The sequence below is a fragment of the Seriola dumerili genome, unplaced genomic scaffold (assembly GCF_002260705.1).
Source record: "Seriola dumerili isolate Sdu_G_001 unplaced genomic scaffold, Sdu_1.0 BDQW01000226.1, whole genome shotgun sequence".
Taxonomy (NCBI): Eukaryota; Metazoa; Chordata; class Actinopteri; order Carangiformes; family Carangidae; genus Seriola; species Seriola dumerili.
In genome coordinates this window covers 719929-734783 of record NW_019174481.1, presented here as the reverse complement: position 1 = coordinate 734783, position 14855 = coordinate 719929, and the positions used below count along the sequence as shown (strand labels likewise).

Here is a 14855-nt window from a genome sequence, read left to right as displayed (position 1 = left end):
GTGGTGTATTTACTATGCTCTGTGTCGGTGGGGATGCTGTTACAAAGGGTGGAGTGAGTGTATAAAATACATTACAAAAAAAGAAAAAAAGAAAACCGTTTCTTCTTTCTGGTGGAGTTTCTTTCTGTTCTCTAACGTGTATATAAACTGTAATGTGAGAAGCTGCCAGTACAGTACATTTGTCAGATAGTGTGTTTCACCTGTGAGTTTCCATCAGCGTCAGTGGAGGTGGTGCCAAGATTGTTTTTTTTTTGTTTTGTTTTTTTTATTTTGTGTTTATTTTTACTTGAATATTGATTTTATTCATCACTCACAGTGCCATTTCAACTCTATCTGGGCAAAAGTGGCCGTGTATAAACATGTATTTTTTCTGTTAAGTCACAGCTGTATCACTTTGATCACTGTCACTATACTTGGTGATGCTGTCCAGCTACTGTAGCAGAGCTCCGAGATGTTTCTTGCTTCAAAATGTGAAGCAGAGGAAGGACTGACTTGTGTGTTTTCATGTTGTTTTCCATTGTGTTGGAATAGCTGCACTGATTAGTTATCAACGACTGTGATGACTTTATGATTTTCCTTCATGGCTCTGATTGCAACGCAGGATCAGATCAAGTATCAGCTAACCTTTACGTTTGTTGTCATTTCTTTCAGCGGTTGATGGTGTGGTGCTTCACACTGGTGCTCAATAACCATAGTCACCAACCCAGACAACCTCAAAACAAGACTGCTCTACATAGAAATATAACAAAGGATGTAAGCCTCCTTATTTTGTTCCAGGAAGTGAACATTGGTCGTTTTGATCTTCAACCACTTCTGCATTGTAGTGAATGTAGGTGACTCAGCAGTAATGTACTACAGCTAGAATCAGTCTGCTACTTACATTTTTTTTCTCTAGAGTCTGTGCTACACATGAACGACATGCGCTATCTGCAGTGAGGGAATGAAATGCAATCCTGAGGGCTTATACGAAGACTTTTCTTTTTTTCTCGATTTCTACTACTTTTGCAAAATAAGATGCCTGCTCTTACAAAGTGATTGTTGGTGCAAGTAAAGCTCACTGTCAAATATCATTGAAGCTAATGCTTATCTCAGAATATATGTTTCTAACAAGTCACATAAACAAACATAATCACATGTACTATAGAGATAATGGGCATTGGACATGAACTTTTATTCTGAAATGGATCTAGAGGTAACATTTTCAGGTTTCTACACGGACTAGAAAAGACAAAGACTCAGTCAGATCAACAGTATTCATTGAGCCTCTGTGCATGAAAGTATCTAACCGTCATTACAGCGAATGATTTGCCACTACATCCCATTCTTGATTGTATTTTTTCCATCATGAGGTAATTTTTTGTGAGAAAACAACTTTTTCTACCTAATGTATTTTTAGCTTTGCATTCAACTTGTTCTTATGTCTGAGACTGCTGAGGAAGGTTCGTTGGCAGTTTGTATGTAAAGGATTTATTTATACTTTTTTCATAGAGAAATCATGAGACAACCACTGACGTGCAGAACTTTGTAATGTTTACCACTTAACGTTGAGCATTTCAGGGCATCACAGGTCAAGGCGCCTTTCTTTGATGTGTGTTTTCTTATGATCAAACGTGGAAAAAAAAAATAACGATCAGTAACTTAAATGTTCATGGGAACAGAATCTGATATTTGTCTTCTCCTCTCAGTTTGTACATAGGATGTGTTGATTGAAATTTATGTACAGTCTTTTTGTAATAAACAGCTCATTGAAACAATGAACAGAACTGTTCGTTTGGTTTCGTAAAGCTGACGCAAAACGTAGTAATTTACAACATACTGTTATGTATGTTAATATATTTGTGCAAAACGAAACACAAATATCATTATAGATTTGAGAATAAATAACTTAAAGAATATGCTACTTTGCATCATAGGCATGTAACGCTACTACTACAATGACTACATGTTTGTCCATGACTGAAGCCTCATTATCAGACATTTGTATGACCAGATGTAAAAGTTTGGGTGGGAAGTTAACCATGGTACACAGAGGGAGGTGAAGATGTGTCTCAAATGTGTGTGTGGCCCGGAGGAGGAGGGATGAAGTCAGGTGGTGACTCCTGTGAATAGTCTTCAACAGCTGTGATTTTGGGTGGAGATGGATCCAGATGTGGGCTGATCCCAGTGGCGTGGCTCTTGGATCCGTCTGTAAAGACGATCAAATGAGAATTAAGTGTAGAGAGCGAATATACTTTTTTTTTTCTTTAGTGCAGAACTTTGACCTGGGCCAGCCTGTGTAAAGCTGCTCAAAGTAAAGTTTTCAAAATAAAATAAAATTACAGGAAGTGATCTAATTTAGCTTTTAAACATGCAATAAATATGAATACAAACATTTTACTTTCATGCTCAGACATTGCTAAATGTTACTTATACAAAGTTTCCAAGTCCTACTTTTCACAGAGACCTCAAAACGTTTAGGACCATTTGTAAGACTGGCCCTGTTAAAGTGTGTAGACCGACCTTTGTGTGCAGCAGACTGGAGTGTTTGCAGAGTGGACGCTGTCTTCACTGCAGCCTGGTAGTTCTTATACAGAACAGTCCCGTACTGAACACACACACACAGGACACCCATCTGTTCAACTCTTAGTAATGAAATATAGGGGCAATTTTTGTCTGTAGCTTTGTCAAATATAGAACTGTAGCTGAATTGCGGTTAAATAACTCGACCGCTCACAGCACAGAGAGGTGTGTTACTGCCAGTGCTGAATCTGACCTTGGCTATTCTGATGGAGTTCACCCACAGCAACAGTGTGTGTTCGTTGTCACAGCAAAGGAACTTGATGTAGTGAGACTCTTTCTGGATGCAGGGATGCTGGGAAAACAGTACAGACGACAGTGATTTAGTAATGCTCTTGAAGCTGAAACACTCAGAATGGTCAAAACTGATGCAGCAGATGTCGAAATATTCTGACTTTCCCACCTTTTAGAATGGGCCAAGCTCCGAAAACACTGCATCCTACACTTCCCATAATGCAATTTAACAGTGTCTTTTGGTAGTCACTGTCACCACAGTAAACACGCATGTCTTTCAAACTCCACAGCCTCAGTTTGTTACACAGGCTTTCTGTTATAAACGTGTATTCTCTAAAGGTCAAGCTGAGGTAACCCAGATGACATCACTATGACATCATCGGGGTTATAGTTACAGACTGACAACGCTCTTTGCCACAGAGGACATTACACAAATGCTTTCACAGACTGGGTAGTACTAAAGTTGATGGGATGTCCCTTTAAACACAAACGCTGGCTCTCTGCTGTTTGTGTATTTGTTACACACAGAATAGCCAGCAGAGGGCAGCATATACCAGGCTGCCGCTGCACTGTGGATCATAAAGCAGGAATAACACCGGTATTACTGCTCAAACATCAGTTATTGAACATATGCTGCATTTATTAGTTGTTTTGTCCAGGTTCACAGTTGAGAAATACTGACAGCCTGTCAAAAAAAACAAAAACATCCCACATCCAAAATCTTCACTCATTTAACTTCCCCACAACATGACTTGGTACAGGTCCACGTTTGAGAGCACCGTGGATACCTGCTACATATAAGAGTCATCTCTGCCGTACCCAATGACCCTGCACACTCACACACTCACACACTCACACACTACCACCAGCCTACACTTTCCTCCCCTCTATGTTCAGACCTGCCTCTTGCCTAAATTAACACATCTGTTAAATGATAAACAACCACCACAAGGCTTTACAACCTCTGCATGGACCGTCGTGATACTAAACTCAGCCTCACCTCTGTTTCACTGACTTTTAATCTTCTTTTTGTTCACTTTTCTCCCCCATCCCCCGACAGCAGAGGCATCTTTAATCTAAGCTGAATGGCATGTGAAGTATGTGCAGTGTCATTATGCTGCAGTGGTGTTCCTTATTATAGTGCCTTATTTAAATATGCTGTTCACATGAAATGAGTGTGGTGGAAAGACTTTGACTATAATTGTTGAGCTCACCTTCAGCATGAAGCCGAAGTTGGTGGGGGCTCTGTATTTCTGTTTGTAGTTGTTGGTGGTGTAGATGTTGACCTTTTCAAAACGGACAAAACAGGCGAGATCACTGGAGGACTGGAGCAGAGAAAAACAGCATGTTATCATACTTATTGAGACTTACTGTGATGTTGAAGTATCTGATACTGTAATAAGTCTCAGGGTTTACTGCATGTGTTGTGCACAGCGGAGCTCTTCTTGGATGATTGACGGGAGCAGTGGAAAAACCCACGTATTGGCATCACAGTAAAATCAACACACATGTTTGTCCATATATGTAATTTATACACAAGTCATGGCAATCAATTTTCAAGCATATTTTAAAATTTAATAAACTGCTGCCAGTCCAGAGCAGTTTTGCAGCGTTGTTTAAGAGGCGGTATAAATTAGAGCAGGCGAAATTCATTTCAGCTTTGGCAATTTTTTTTTAGCATGTTGTGCAGAGAAGTAAATTTTCTCAGACCTATTGTATGGAAGATATTAAAAATGAAGACACTTCAAAGAAAACAAAGTCAATGCAAGGCCATTTGTCTTCATTTACTTTTCAAAGACAGTCCACAATCAGGCTCCATAGCAGGGAAAAGACATTGTTTTTCACTCTAAAGCGATTCGACATTCCTTCCATTTTTGACTTTAAGCAGAAGCGTATCATATTCACACATCAAACCGCACTGACAATGATCTTGTTCACTACAGAGCTACAGAGTGTATGTTCCTGAAAGCAGAAGTGACCCTCAGGGGACGACTGTTGATCTCACTTCTTTCTTTCTTTTTTTTTTTTTTTTTGCTCTTTGAGGTTTCGTCCACTTTTCTCCCATCGCTAACCTTTCCTCCACCCCTCACTGCTTGATGATCACAGCTGCATTATTTTAATGTCTTCATATATGACACTATCTGTAACGTCTCTGCTGGTCTTGTTGCACTGTGGTTACATGTGAGTGCAGTTCAGTCTGCAGGACGACCTCGGTTAATATATTTATTCTGTCTGATTCTGGACATTTCTCTTTTCCCTGCCTAATGAGCTATCCTTTCCAGATCCTCCTCTGCTTCATCGATGTGTTCTTGGCCTCAGATGATTCCTGCAGCTCTCTTATGTTTGCAATTTGCACATCTGCCTCGCACTATTTCCCCTCCATCTATTTCTCCCTCTTCGAAGATTTCTTTTGGAGTTAGACTGTGTTTTTCTGCTCCGTCTCTGTGACAGAATGACATGTTTCTCTTTAGCAAAGGCGAGGCCTCAATTCTCACTGTCCATATTCATTTCTCCGGCCCTTCCTCTTGCCTTTCTGCTTCAGCTGCAGCGGAGTGCTCAGATGTAAGCCATCACAGAGTTTGCACAGGGAAATAAATCTTGTCTCTTTGTTTAAGGACTGCTGGAATACTTGTCTTAACTATTTTATTTTCTTTCAATTGTGTCTCCAACTATATTCTGTGTGAAAAACCTGACAACATTTGTCAGCACTACATTTCAAAAATATGTTTATTTTATTTTAGAGTTAAATAAGAAAATCAATATAACTTAGATGTCTGTCTGTTCAGCTGGAGTCAGCAGCTAGCTAGCTTAACTCAGCATAAAGATTTGAAACAATGGAAAATAACAAGCCTGTCTCAGTCCAAATGTAAAGAAAACTAGCATCTATAAACCTCACAAATTAAAATGTCATATATTGTGTGTAAAGTGCAAAATTGACAGGTTGTGTTTTTTGGCAGGGGGTTATTTGCAAATATATTTCTTGGTTAGCCTAGCTTAGCCTAAAGACTCAGAGCAGCTAGCCTGGTGTAAAAAAACAACTTTTGATTGTTGAACAGAATACATTAACAAATATAACATGTTGATTAATTAACTTTAGAGGTCGTAGCAGGTGAATTTATCTCTACTTTTGCACAGCTGCTCCTCCCTGTTTCCAGTCTTTAAACTAAGCTAAGCTAACTGTAGCTTCATAACCTACGGTCATGTACCACTGCTTTCAGCAAAAAGCCTGATTATATGTACAATGGTTGAACTGTAGTTTGTGTAAATGAAACTGTGACACATCATGTTATCATCTTCTGATAATTATAATTCCCCTTGTAACTACTGATAGCTAATAAGTAAAAGTAAGACAATGAAAGTAAAGTTGTTTATGTTGCTATTTTTTGTGCAAGATGCCAAAAATCACCTCATGAAACATGAAACCAGAACTAATATTTACCATTTTCACCTTCATGACAGCAGCCCACCAGAATTTTATTTTTTATCCTTTATACTGTACGTGTGTACTTGTATCTGCCATACCTTTGTCTTTCCCTTGGGTACGTAGTAGATGCCCGAGGCCCTGAGCAAGAAGTAGCGAGGTTTCCAAACCTTCTTCCCATCTTCCTTCAGGTGCAGCATGCCCTCAAGATTAGGAACAATCACCGTAGAGCCCCCAAAATGCTCCTGCAGAGTCAGAGGAGGAAGATGAGGTGCACAACAGAAATGAACACAGGGTGAGTAAACCCATGTTTTCCATTTATAAAATAGTGTGCATTTTTATAAGTTGTAACTATTTTCAATTTGAAAATGACACTCAGAACTAAATGACAGTCAGGAGTGGACTCGGTAACTTACCTTGATTAAGAGTTTTTTGGCATGTTCATTAATCCCACTCAAAACCGACTTCTTCTTCTTCCACATGTAAAATAACTTGAGGGTGAGAAAATCATGGTTCAGTTTACCAACTGAGTGTTAAACCATGTTGCCACACGTTGGTGTGAAGAAAACACACACACACACACACACACACACACACACACACACACACACACACACACACACGGTTTATCGCTCTTACTTACCTGTGGGTCTTTGAACATCACATACTTCTGAGGTCTTGACACAAAATAGATTTTGTTTTCACTGTGGCGAGTCCACGAGGACAGCAGCTCCACTAAACTTTCATGGTCCTCAAAGCCTCTCTCTGAAGAGATGAGAGAGCAGGCGAGCAATGACCACAAACTCCCTGTGCTTGTGTGCATCAATCTACAGTCCTGAAACATGTGTGCAACAGTGTCTCCTGCCTCTGTGGAAATGCATGTGCTATACGTGCACACACTGATGATTGTCTGCATATGATCTGAGTGCATGTACAGCATTTGTGTGTGTGTGTGTGTGTGTGTTACAGTAATCTCACCAATCAGCAGCTCAGGATTGGTCTCGCACAGACTCCAGTCGATGCTGCAGTCACAGTAAGTCTTCTCAAACAGCTTGTCTAAAACGTCCCTCACCGTTTGTCTTTCATCCACCATCAGAGTCTTGGAGCTGCCGTCACCCATCATCACCTTTACTATCAACTAGGAGGGACAGAAGATTTGGTGACTTTAGCTGCATAACTTCATGTTGAAGAAAGACACTCAAACTTTCCGACTTTACCTTCCTCACTTTGGCTTCTTTCAGCTTCTCCAGAGCCAGTTTAATTTTGTCTGCCTTTGTCTGTGGTTCATTCTGTAAGCATAACACGAGAAAGTATCAATTATGTTTTCCATGTTCATGAAATTGCAAATTTATTCCTATGATCAGTGCCAAATTTTGAGTTACCCTCTGCAGCTCTCCAGAAAATTCAGCAGTGTTCGGTGGTAGAGGAAGGGCAGCTGTTGCCTCATATCCCTGAGTCATGGCAGATGGTGCAGTTTGATTATCTGTAGCGCTGCTGGTCTGTTGTTCAGTGGCAAGATCTTGTGTGGTTGATTTTGATCCCAGGTCAGCCACCAGGGCGTCCAGGTCATGGTCCTCCAGCTCATTAAGAGACTCTGTAAGGAATCAAGGGCAGTGTAGGCCAAGGTCATAGAAACAGATCAGACTGTAGCTGTGCTGGAAAACTGAGATAAAAAAGAAGAAGTCGTGTGAGTAATAAAAGGTTTAGTTTCAAATGTTTCACTAACATGATGCATTCATAAAATTTAAGAGTTTTTCATTCAGCAAGAAAAAGGTCAAAGCATGCAGGTATTTGTTTGCACTGTTGCAATGGGAAAGTGCTCTTTATTCTAAATTACATAACTAAAATCTTCACATTGTAGCCACTATTTTTGATTTCCGATCAAATTAATCAGATTCTTCAGGTTGGAAAAAGAAGACTTCCTGGGAAACTTTAACCCAAATACAATGCATGCTGGGTATCTGCCAATCAACATGAAGGATTAGCTGGACATTTAGTCAAATCATCATTTCAAGTCAGGGGACTGAACTCATGACTCACCATTAGGGTAGTGTAGGTTGAGACTATAAACTGGAGGAAACAGCAGCTGTAAAGCTCACTAACTAACATGTAATGACGACAGGACCCTCTGAGCGAGGTCTGCAGTTCCCCCTCAAATATGAGAGAGTATTCTGATTCACTTTGTATTGAATCATAACCACTCCTGTGCCTCCTGGTTTCTGGCACGAGTAAAAACAGTCATTCCCCAGCTTCAAACACAAATCTTATTTCTCATGTCATATCTCCTGCTACATCGCTCTCACTTTCAGGGCAGCTTGACTCTAGGTTGTGTAACACTGCTGATTGTACTCTTCTTGCTTTCTTTGGAGGAGAGCAGCATCATCTGAATGAACACTCACCATTCAGGTCCGTGAAGCCGATGGAGAAGGTGCTGTGTCTGTGTGAAGCAGGATCCTCTTCTGGTGCCTCTGCTGCAGACGACAAACTCTGCGGGGAAATGATGTGATGGCTCATTAACAACACCTCACACACACACACAGGGCTCCGCTGTCTGCCCTCGCCGATAAAAACACACAGTCGTATATTGTGAAAAATCAAAAGTAATTTCATTTAATTATGTAAAGTACATTTAATACAGAAGTCATCCTGTTGATAGAAGCTACAGTTTGTAGTTTTGATTACACGTGTAATCAAAGAGCAGCCCGGAGATCAAAGTGAGCCACATGTGTCCTTGAACTGCTCTGAACTGTTGTTCAGTTATGTTACATGAGCCTGTTTTTTATAAGTGACTTTGTTTCCATGCACTTTATCATGCTCTGGTTGCAAGCTGCACAAATACTAGAGAAAAAGCATTGCCTTGGGCATGTGACCAGACAATAAAATATAAATAAGCTCATGAAGAAAAAGGGATTTGTCAAAACTGTAATGTTGCACTGAACCTACAAACCAATGAAATGACACTAATTCCTCTACGGGTTAAACCATCCCTCGTAAACCCGTGTCCCCATGAGGGAAAAAGGCTAATATCTAAACTGCATTATTGTAATCATCAACACAAGTCTCCACAGGCTCAAGCCGGGATTGCCATCCTGTACACAAAATGAGTTTGAAAACATATGTCGTCATGCTGGGGCTGCTTCTTAAATGACACCTCCAAGCTGCTTAAGTCAGGGATAAAAAATGCCCCTCTTAGTCTTCTGGCTCGGAGGCAGTAAAGCAAAGAGAGGAGACCCAATCAAGGCAATAAGAGGAATTACTTTAAATCCTTTTCTTTCCCAGACTCTGAGAGGCTCACTGCTTTAATCAAAATGCTTTTTCTTGCAAACTCTGGTGATAGTCTGCGGAGCGGTGTTTGTCATTGCGATGCCTTTAAAGGAGGACGCGTGCCAAAGTGACATATAGAGACTTTTTCTGGTATGTCTGATGTAATGTTGGAGATTGATCCCATTCTTAGGGCTGCGCTCGTTCAGCTTGCATGGAGAGATTTGAAATTGACAATAATGAATAACCTCGGGCTGAGGTTGCATCATTTAGAAGTGCGTAATGTTTTTCTTGGCGAGCCGCAGTTATATGATGAGCAGCTTATGTGTGCTTAAGGGGATCTGCAGCATCGCCCACGGTCCAATCCAGATGCGATGACTTCACATCTAATCGTCGCCTCACATTTTTCTGTGCGATGCTCAGTTTCAACACAAAGACTGCCATGTAATCAGATAATGTCCAGATCAGTGAGGTAAACATCAAGTGATTGGTCTGATTCACTTCCTGTAACTTGTTCCTGCTTCAAACGCACTAATGGGAACTCAGCGGAGAGGGTGAGAGTCTCAGCTCATCTGGTCATGTTTTGAGAAAGAATGTGACCCAAAGATGTTTGATATCACACTGTTGTTGTGTTTCTCACAATTCCAGATGAAAATTACCAATGCATTATGGGATAGTTGTCCGATGTATTTTTAACCACGTTGGCAGTGTGGCTGTAGCGACTGCAGTGCTGCGCAGTTGGTCCATCAAGCATTCATGCAGCCTATTGGCAGACGTGATAATTTACCAAGGTCAATATCAGTGTCACTTTACAGTGTCTTTGTGGGAGGTTTGTAGTTGTCATTGCAAAATGTTCCAATATGAGGGGCCATCGTGGGTGCCTTTTCCCTTGGGGGCCTCAAGCATTCGCCTTGTCTCCTGTCAATCCACCTCTGGATGGACTGCCATGAAATTTGGTACAGATGTTTATGATCTCCAGACAAGGAATCCTAATGACTTTGGTGATCCCCTGACTTTTCTTGTGGCACCACAAGGAGCTCAGCAGATTTGTTTTTTAGTAAAATAGAAAAAAGGAAACATGAAAAGTTGTAAACTCTGGTCTCAGGATAATTGTAACTTTGCTGTTCCTCTGACTTTTCATAGCAGCGTCATCAAGTCGAAATTTGAATTTTGATCTGATGTGCAACTAATAACATTCCCATCAGCCTTAGCTGTTCTCAGCTGTACTGTGTTTAGTGCTAATTAGCATGCTAACAGGCTAAGCTATCACGGTGAATCAGGTAAGTGTTACGCCTGCTACCTTTGTCATTGTGGGTGTGTTAGCATGTTGACATTAGCATTTAGCTCACAGAACCGTTAGCATGGCTGTAGACTCTTGTTTTTAAAGTCGTACAACTCACCTGAGAGAGATGATCAATCTCTCCGAGCAGGTGACTGAACATGGCGTCTATGTCGTTCATCTGAAAAGAGTAAAACAAGAAATTACAGGGAATAAAGAAACGTTTTTCGTGGGAGAAACGCAGCAGTATCATCAGGAACTGAAAAAAAACTGGCAAGTCTTAGTTCTGTTTAAATTCAGTTTCTACAGATCAGTCAAACTCCATTTCTTGAACAGTTTTACACGCAGCACGTGGAAAAGTTGGGAAATAAACTGTATTGAAAGCTCCACATAACAGTCAACATTCTTGTGGTATGGAGACGAAAACACTCTTGGACACATGCAGACACAGTTTGGACATGTCTGTCATGACTGTAAAAACAGATAAACAATAAGCTGCGTTCATGCTTAATCACACCAGCCAAAGAACCAGAAATGTGATCTCTGTTTTCAAATACGTTCAAAGGCACAAGCGCCGGAATGCATTGTCATTACCGCGATCTTACAAGTGTGGAAGGAGAAAATGGCTTCCATGTTGCTCTGGTTACGAAGTCACACAAGTTGTTTTGATCACCATGCAGAAAAACCTCATCTTTTAATAAACTGTGTGATTAAAGTGGTGGAGACCTGCACCTCACTGGAGAGCATTTAGGATCTGCTCTGTGTGTTTTTTTTGTTTTGTTTTGTTTTTCATACGGCTCGTTGTACCATGCAGAAATAATTTCACTTAAGCTGCAACTTTAAAAAGCGATTTACTCGTAATTGCTCGTAATTTACTGACAGACACCGTGTGAGAAGGATGGAGAGCAGTGCGAAGGCTCTGCTGGAAATATCATAGTAACTCACTGAATACGCTCATTAACATTAAGTTCCTAACATTCTTTGAATTAGTAATCAGTAATTCATAAAACAGACGCTTCAGTCATCTTGCAAAATTTTGCATCTGGGTTTTTCCATATGGAGGCGGCATGTTTCCAGCTTTAGGATCAAAAATACGTCTTACATGTGGAGCAGGTTAAGAGGCAAACTGAAAAATGAGTTCTCTGTTTCTCGCCAAGTCTTTGAGTCAGTTGCTGTGTGGTAATCGGTAACAATAGATATCTATTTGCAGTATTCATAGAAACTAGAAACACGAGTGCACCTAAAGAGAAACAAACAAGAAATGTGGCGGTGGTGATGTTGGTGGCAAGATTTGAACATTACGGTTGTTTTCAGTGACTTCTTCCTTGTTTGTTGTCGGCATGTTCATTTATCACTTCACATTTTAGGTCTCATCTTTATACATTAATCTACACAAATTTACAGATGTAATACACTTCCTGTTTGTGCTGTATCACCAGGCATAACTTGACCGTTATGTTAATATGAATATGACACGTGTCAGTCTGTTTCTACATGTACCAACAACCTCTCACCTCTGTGCTGATTATATCTCATGAAATCGCATTTTGTGTTGTACTTGCTTTATTTTCAGTCTTTTCTGTGTGTTGCAAAGCTTAGTGTTTGGTTTGGAGCTGGTGGTAAACAGTCAGTTTATCTGAGTGTTTTCATACAGTCAAAATAATGGGATGAGACCAGTGAGTGTGAACCAAAATAGTGAAGTGTAGAGTTACATTATAATTATGTGTGTTTGTCGCTTCAAGCATCACTTTTTACTTACACATCCAAGATAGCAAAATAAAACTTCAGGCCCAACATATGTCTGGGTCCTTGGCCTGAGTCTGGCCCATATACTTCCACATCTGGGCTGATTTTCTGTGTGTGAGCCAGAATTGGTCCAGATGTGAAAGTAGCATCTGACAATTATGCTGTACATGGGCCAGTTTTGGGCCGTGGAACCAGGCGTGTACCGGGCAAGGAGAAAAACAAGCATGTGGCCTAAGTATGGGCTGGATTTATTTTGCCATCTGACATGAAAAAAAAGGTTATAGCAGCTTTAAACATACAATGACATATTTTTTTGCCACTCTGGGGCAGCAGAACCAAGCTATAAAAACAGCACTGATCTATATATTATTCCAAAGGTCATATAGCCAGCTTGTTACCAAAAGTGCTTATTTATACATCCAGTAGACACAGAGCAACATCAGCAATCCTTTCGAGTTGTGTTTCTGGCCACAGGGGGAATGTTAGTCCAATATTTAATATTCTTTTACGTCTGTTTTTGGTCTCTACCAACTCCTGAAGGAAAAAACTCATTAGCCGCTAACGTGTTATTATGTCTCTTTCAGGGAAAATAGCTGCATGCTGTGGCTGAGGGAGCAGAGAGAGAGAGAGAGAGAACAAAGCAGTAAAGCTACAGGCCAGAAAACCAAACGTGTGGAGAAAGATAAAGAATCCGCTGATAATTCTCTACAGGTTAGTGAGTTTTGAGCAAACCCTTTCACATATAAGCAGTCATGTAATTTATTATAATCTAAAAATATCAACTTTTGTTGCTTTAATAATCATATTTATATATATTTTTGTTTTTCCCATTACTTGCTTAGACAGTTTCAACCCACTTAAGACTGCTATCATCTTTACTTCATGGACCTCTTACAGCCGGAGTTCAGCCAGCATGGTATAAAGTCTGAGTGAATAAGCATCTTAGAAGTGAGACGCAGTGTGAGTCTAAATATCTGCAGAGTGCAGCAAACATCTGTTTGCCTGTGTTTAACTTTAGACTGAAATATTTTATACATTAAAGCTGCAGCTGGAGGTTTATATAGTGCATGTTCTGACCTGTAAACATAACTCGTGTGTGGTGTTTGAGACGCTCATAAATGCTGTGTCTCCGTCCCGCTCTTTATTGCTCCGTACCACCTCCTCTCCATAAACATGCTCTTATATATGTACACACACATGAAGCCTAATGCGCAGTATGCAGTATACAGTCCTGCCCGTGCTGTTCAGTCTCATTCTGTGTTTATGCTGAACAGTAAACAGACCGTCCATTAAACTGTAATGAGGTAAAAGGGGAACAGTGGAGAGGATGGTAATAAACTAAGTATTGTTTCCATATGAAAGTGAAATTTGTGGATCAAGAAAGTGAACTTTACCTTTGCGGCCTCTGGGACTTCTGCCTCCCACATGTGAGCGTCAGTCCTAACTTCTGGTTCCATAACTCATTTCTCATGTAAAAAAAAAAAACACACACATACACGGGTGTATCTATTTTCTAATATTAATTAATGGTACTTGTCAGTGATGCTGTATTTGCAGCGTCGGGCATGTGCTCATCAAAGCATGCATCACAAAACCGCATTTGTGTACGAGTTCCATGCTCTCATCAGGCATGTCAGATTGTTGCTGCCGTCTCTGACTGTGGTCTCACACATCAACACAACAAGGAACCGATAGGAGACGGACAGGCAGGCGAGCGGGCGGACAAGCCAAAGCCCGGGCACAAAAAGCGATTTATTGAGACTTATATGCATGAGAGGAATCACAAAGCTCTGCCTGCTGACAGTAAACCAACATGTTTTCTCTTTTCTTGTGGTCGAGAGCTTCTTACTGTTTTCTAATTAGTTGCACAACCATCTACTGGCTGCTACGAGAGGACATGTGTTTTTCCTAAACAAAGCTGATGTGGCCGTTCAAGTATTTAACTCTTAAAGGGATTAACAGAAGAAGAAATTTATTTATTGTTTTGTCCATTTGCTTTTCAGTCACTCATAAATCCCTGTGAAGAAAAATTCAGTATCGTTAAATCTTTCAGTCTTCTTACCTTTTCTGTCTCTGTCACACATGGGAGCATCATGAAGTGAGAATAAATGCTAAAACACTCATGGATCAATCTATAAGTAACTGCCGTCACATGTGACCCTGTCTGCTCTGCCTCCGCAGATATTAGCTGAACTTCCTGTGATATCAGGAAGTAGATTTAACTGTTTCTGTGGTGAAGCAGCGGAAGCTTTATTTTTCTAATTATGTTACATACATTTTGTTCTCTGCCGCAGCTACTGACCATAACGTGCTCTCCTTGTCTCCTCGTTTCCCACAGTCCTGCACGTTATGGTGGAG

General features: G+C 40.5%; 1 protein-coding gene across 2 annotated transcripts; it reads right to left on the bottom strand.

Moving 5' to 3' along the window:
* Positions 1-13: 13 nt before the first annotated feature.
* Positions 14-14598, bottom strand: LOC111228793 (amyloid beta A4 precursor protein-binding family B member 1-interacting protein-like). Of its 2 annotated transcripts, XM_022754853.1 has the most exons (14): positions 14560-14598; positions 13892-13963; positions 10873-10932; positions 8611-8698; positions 7594-7805; positions 7429-7500; positions 7190-7349; positions 6855-6976; positions 6628-6702; positions 6313-6456; positions 4005-4115; positions 2753-2851; positions 2500-2584; positions 1950-2185 (listed from the first exon to the last, which is right to left on the bottom strand). In XM_022754853.1, the coding sequence occupies exons 2-14, from the start codon at positions 13952-13954 to the stop codon at positions 2049-2051; spliced, it is 1428 nt and encodes a 475-aa protein (XP_022610574.1). In that variant the 5' UTR covers positions 13955-13963; positions 14560-14598; the 3' UTR covers positions 1950-2048. The 2 variants fall into 2 exon arrangements, with proteins under 2 accessions (XP_022610573.1, XP_022610574.1); XM_022754852.1 differs by lacking the exon at positions 2500-2584 and having other exon boundaries at positions 14-2185.
* Between the last annotated feature and the right edge of the window lie 257 nt (positions 14599-14855).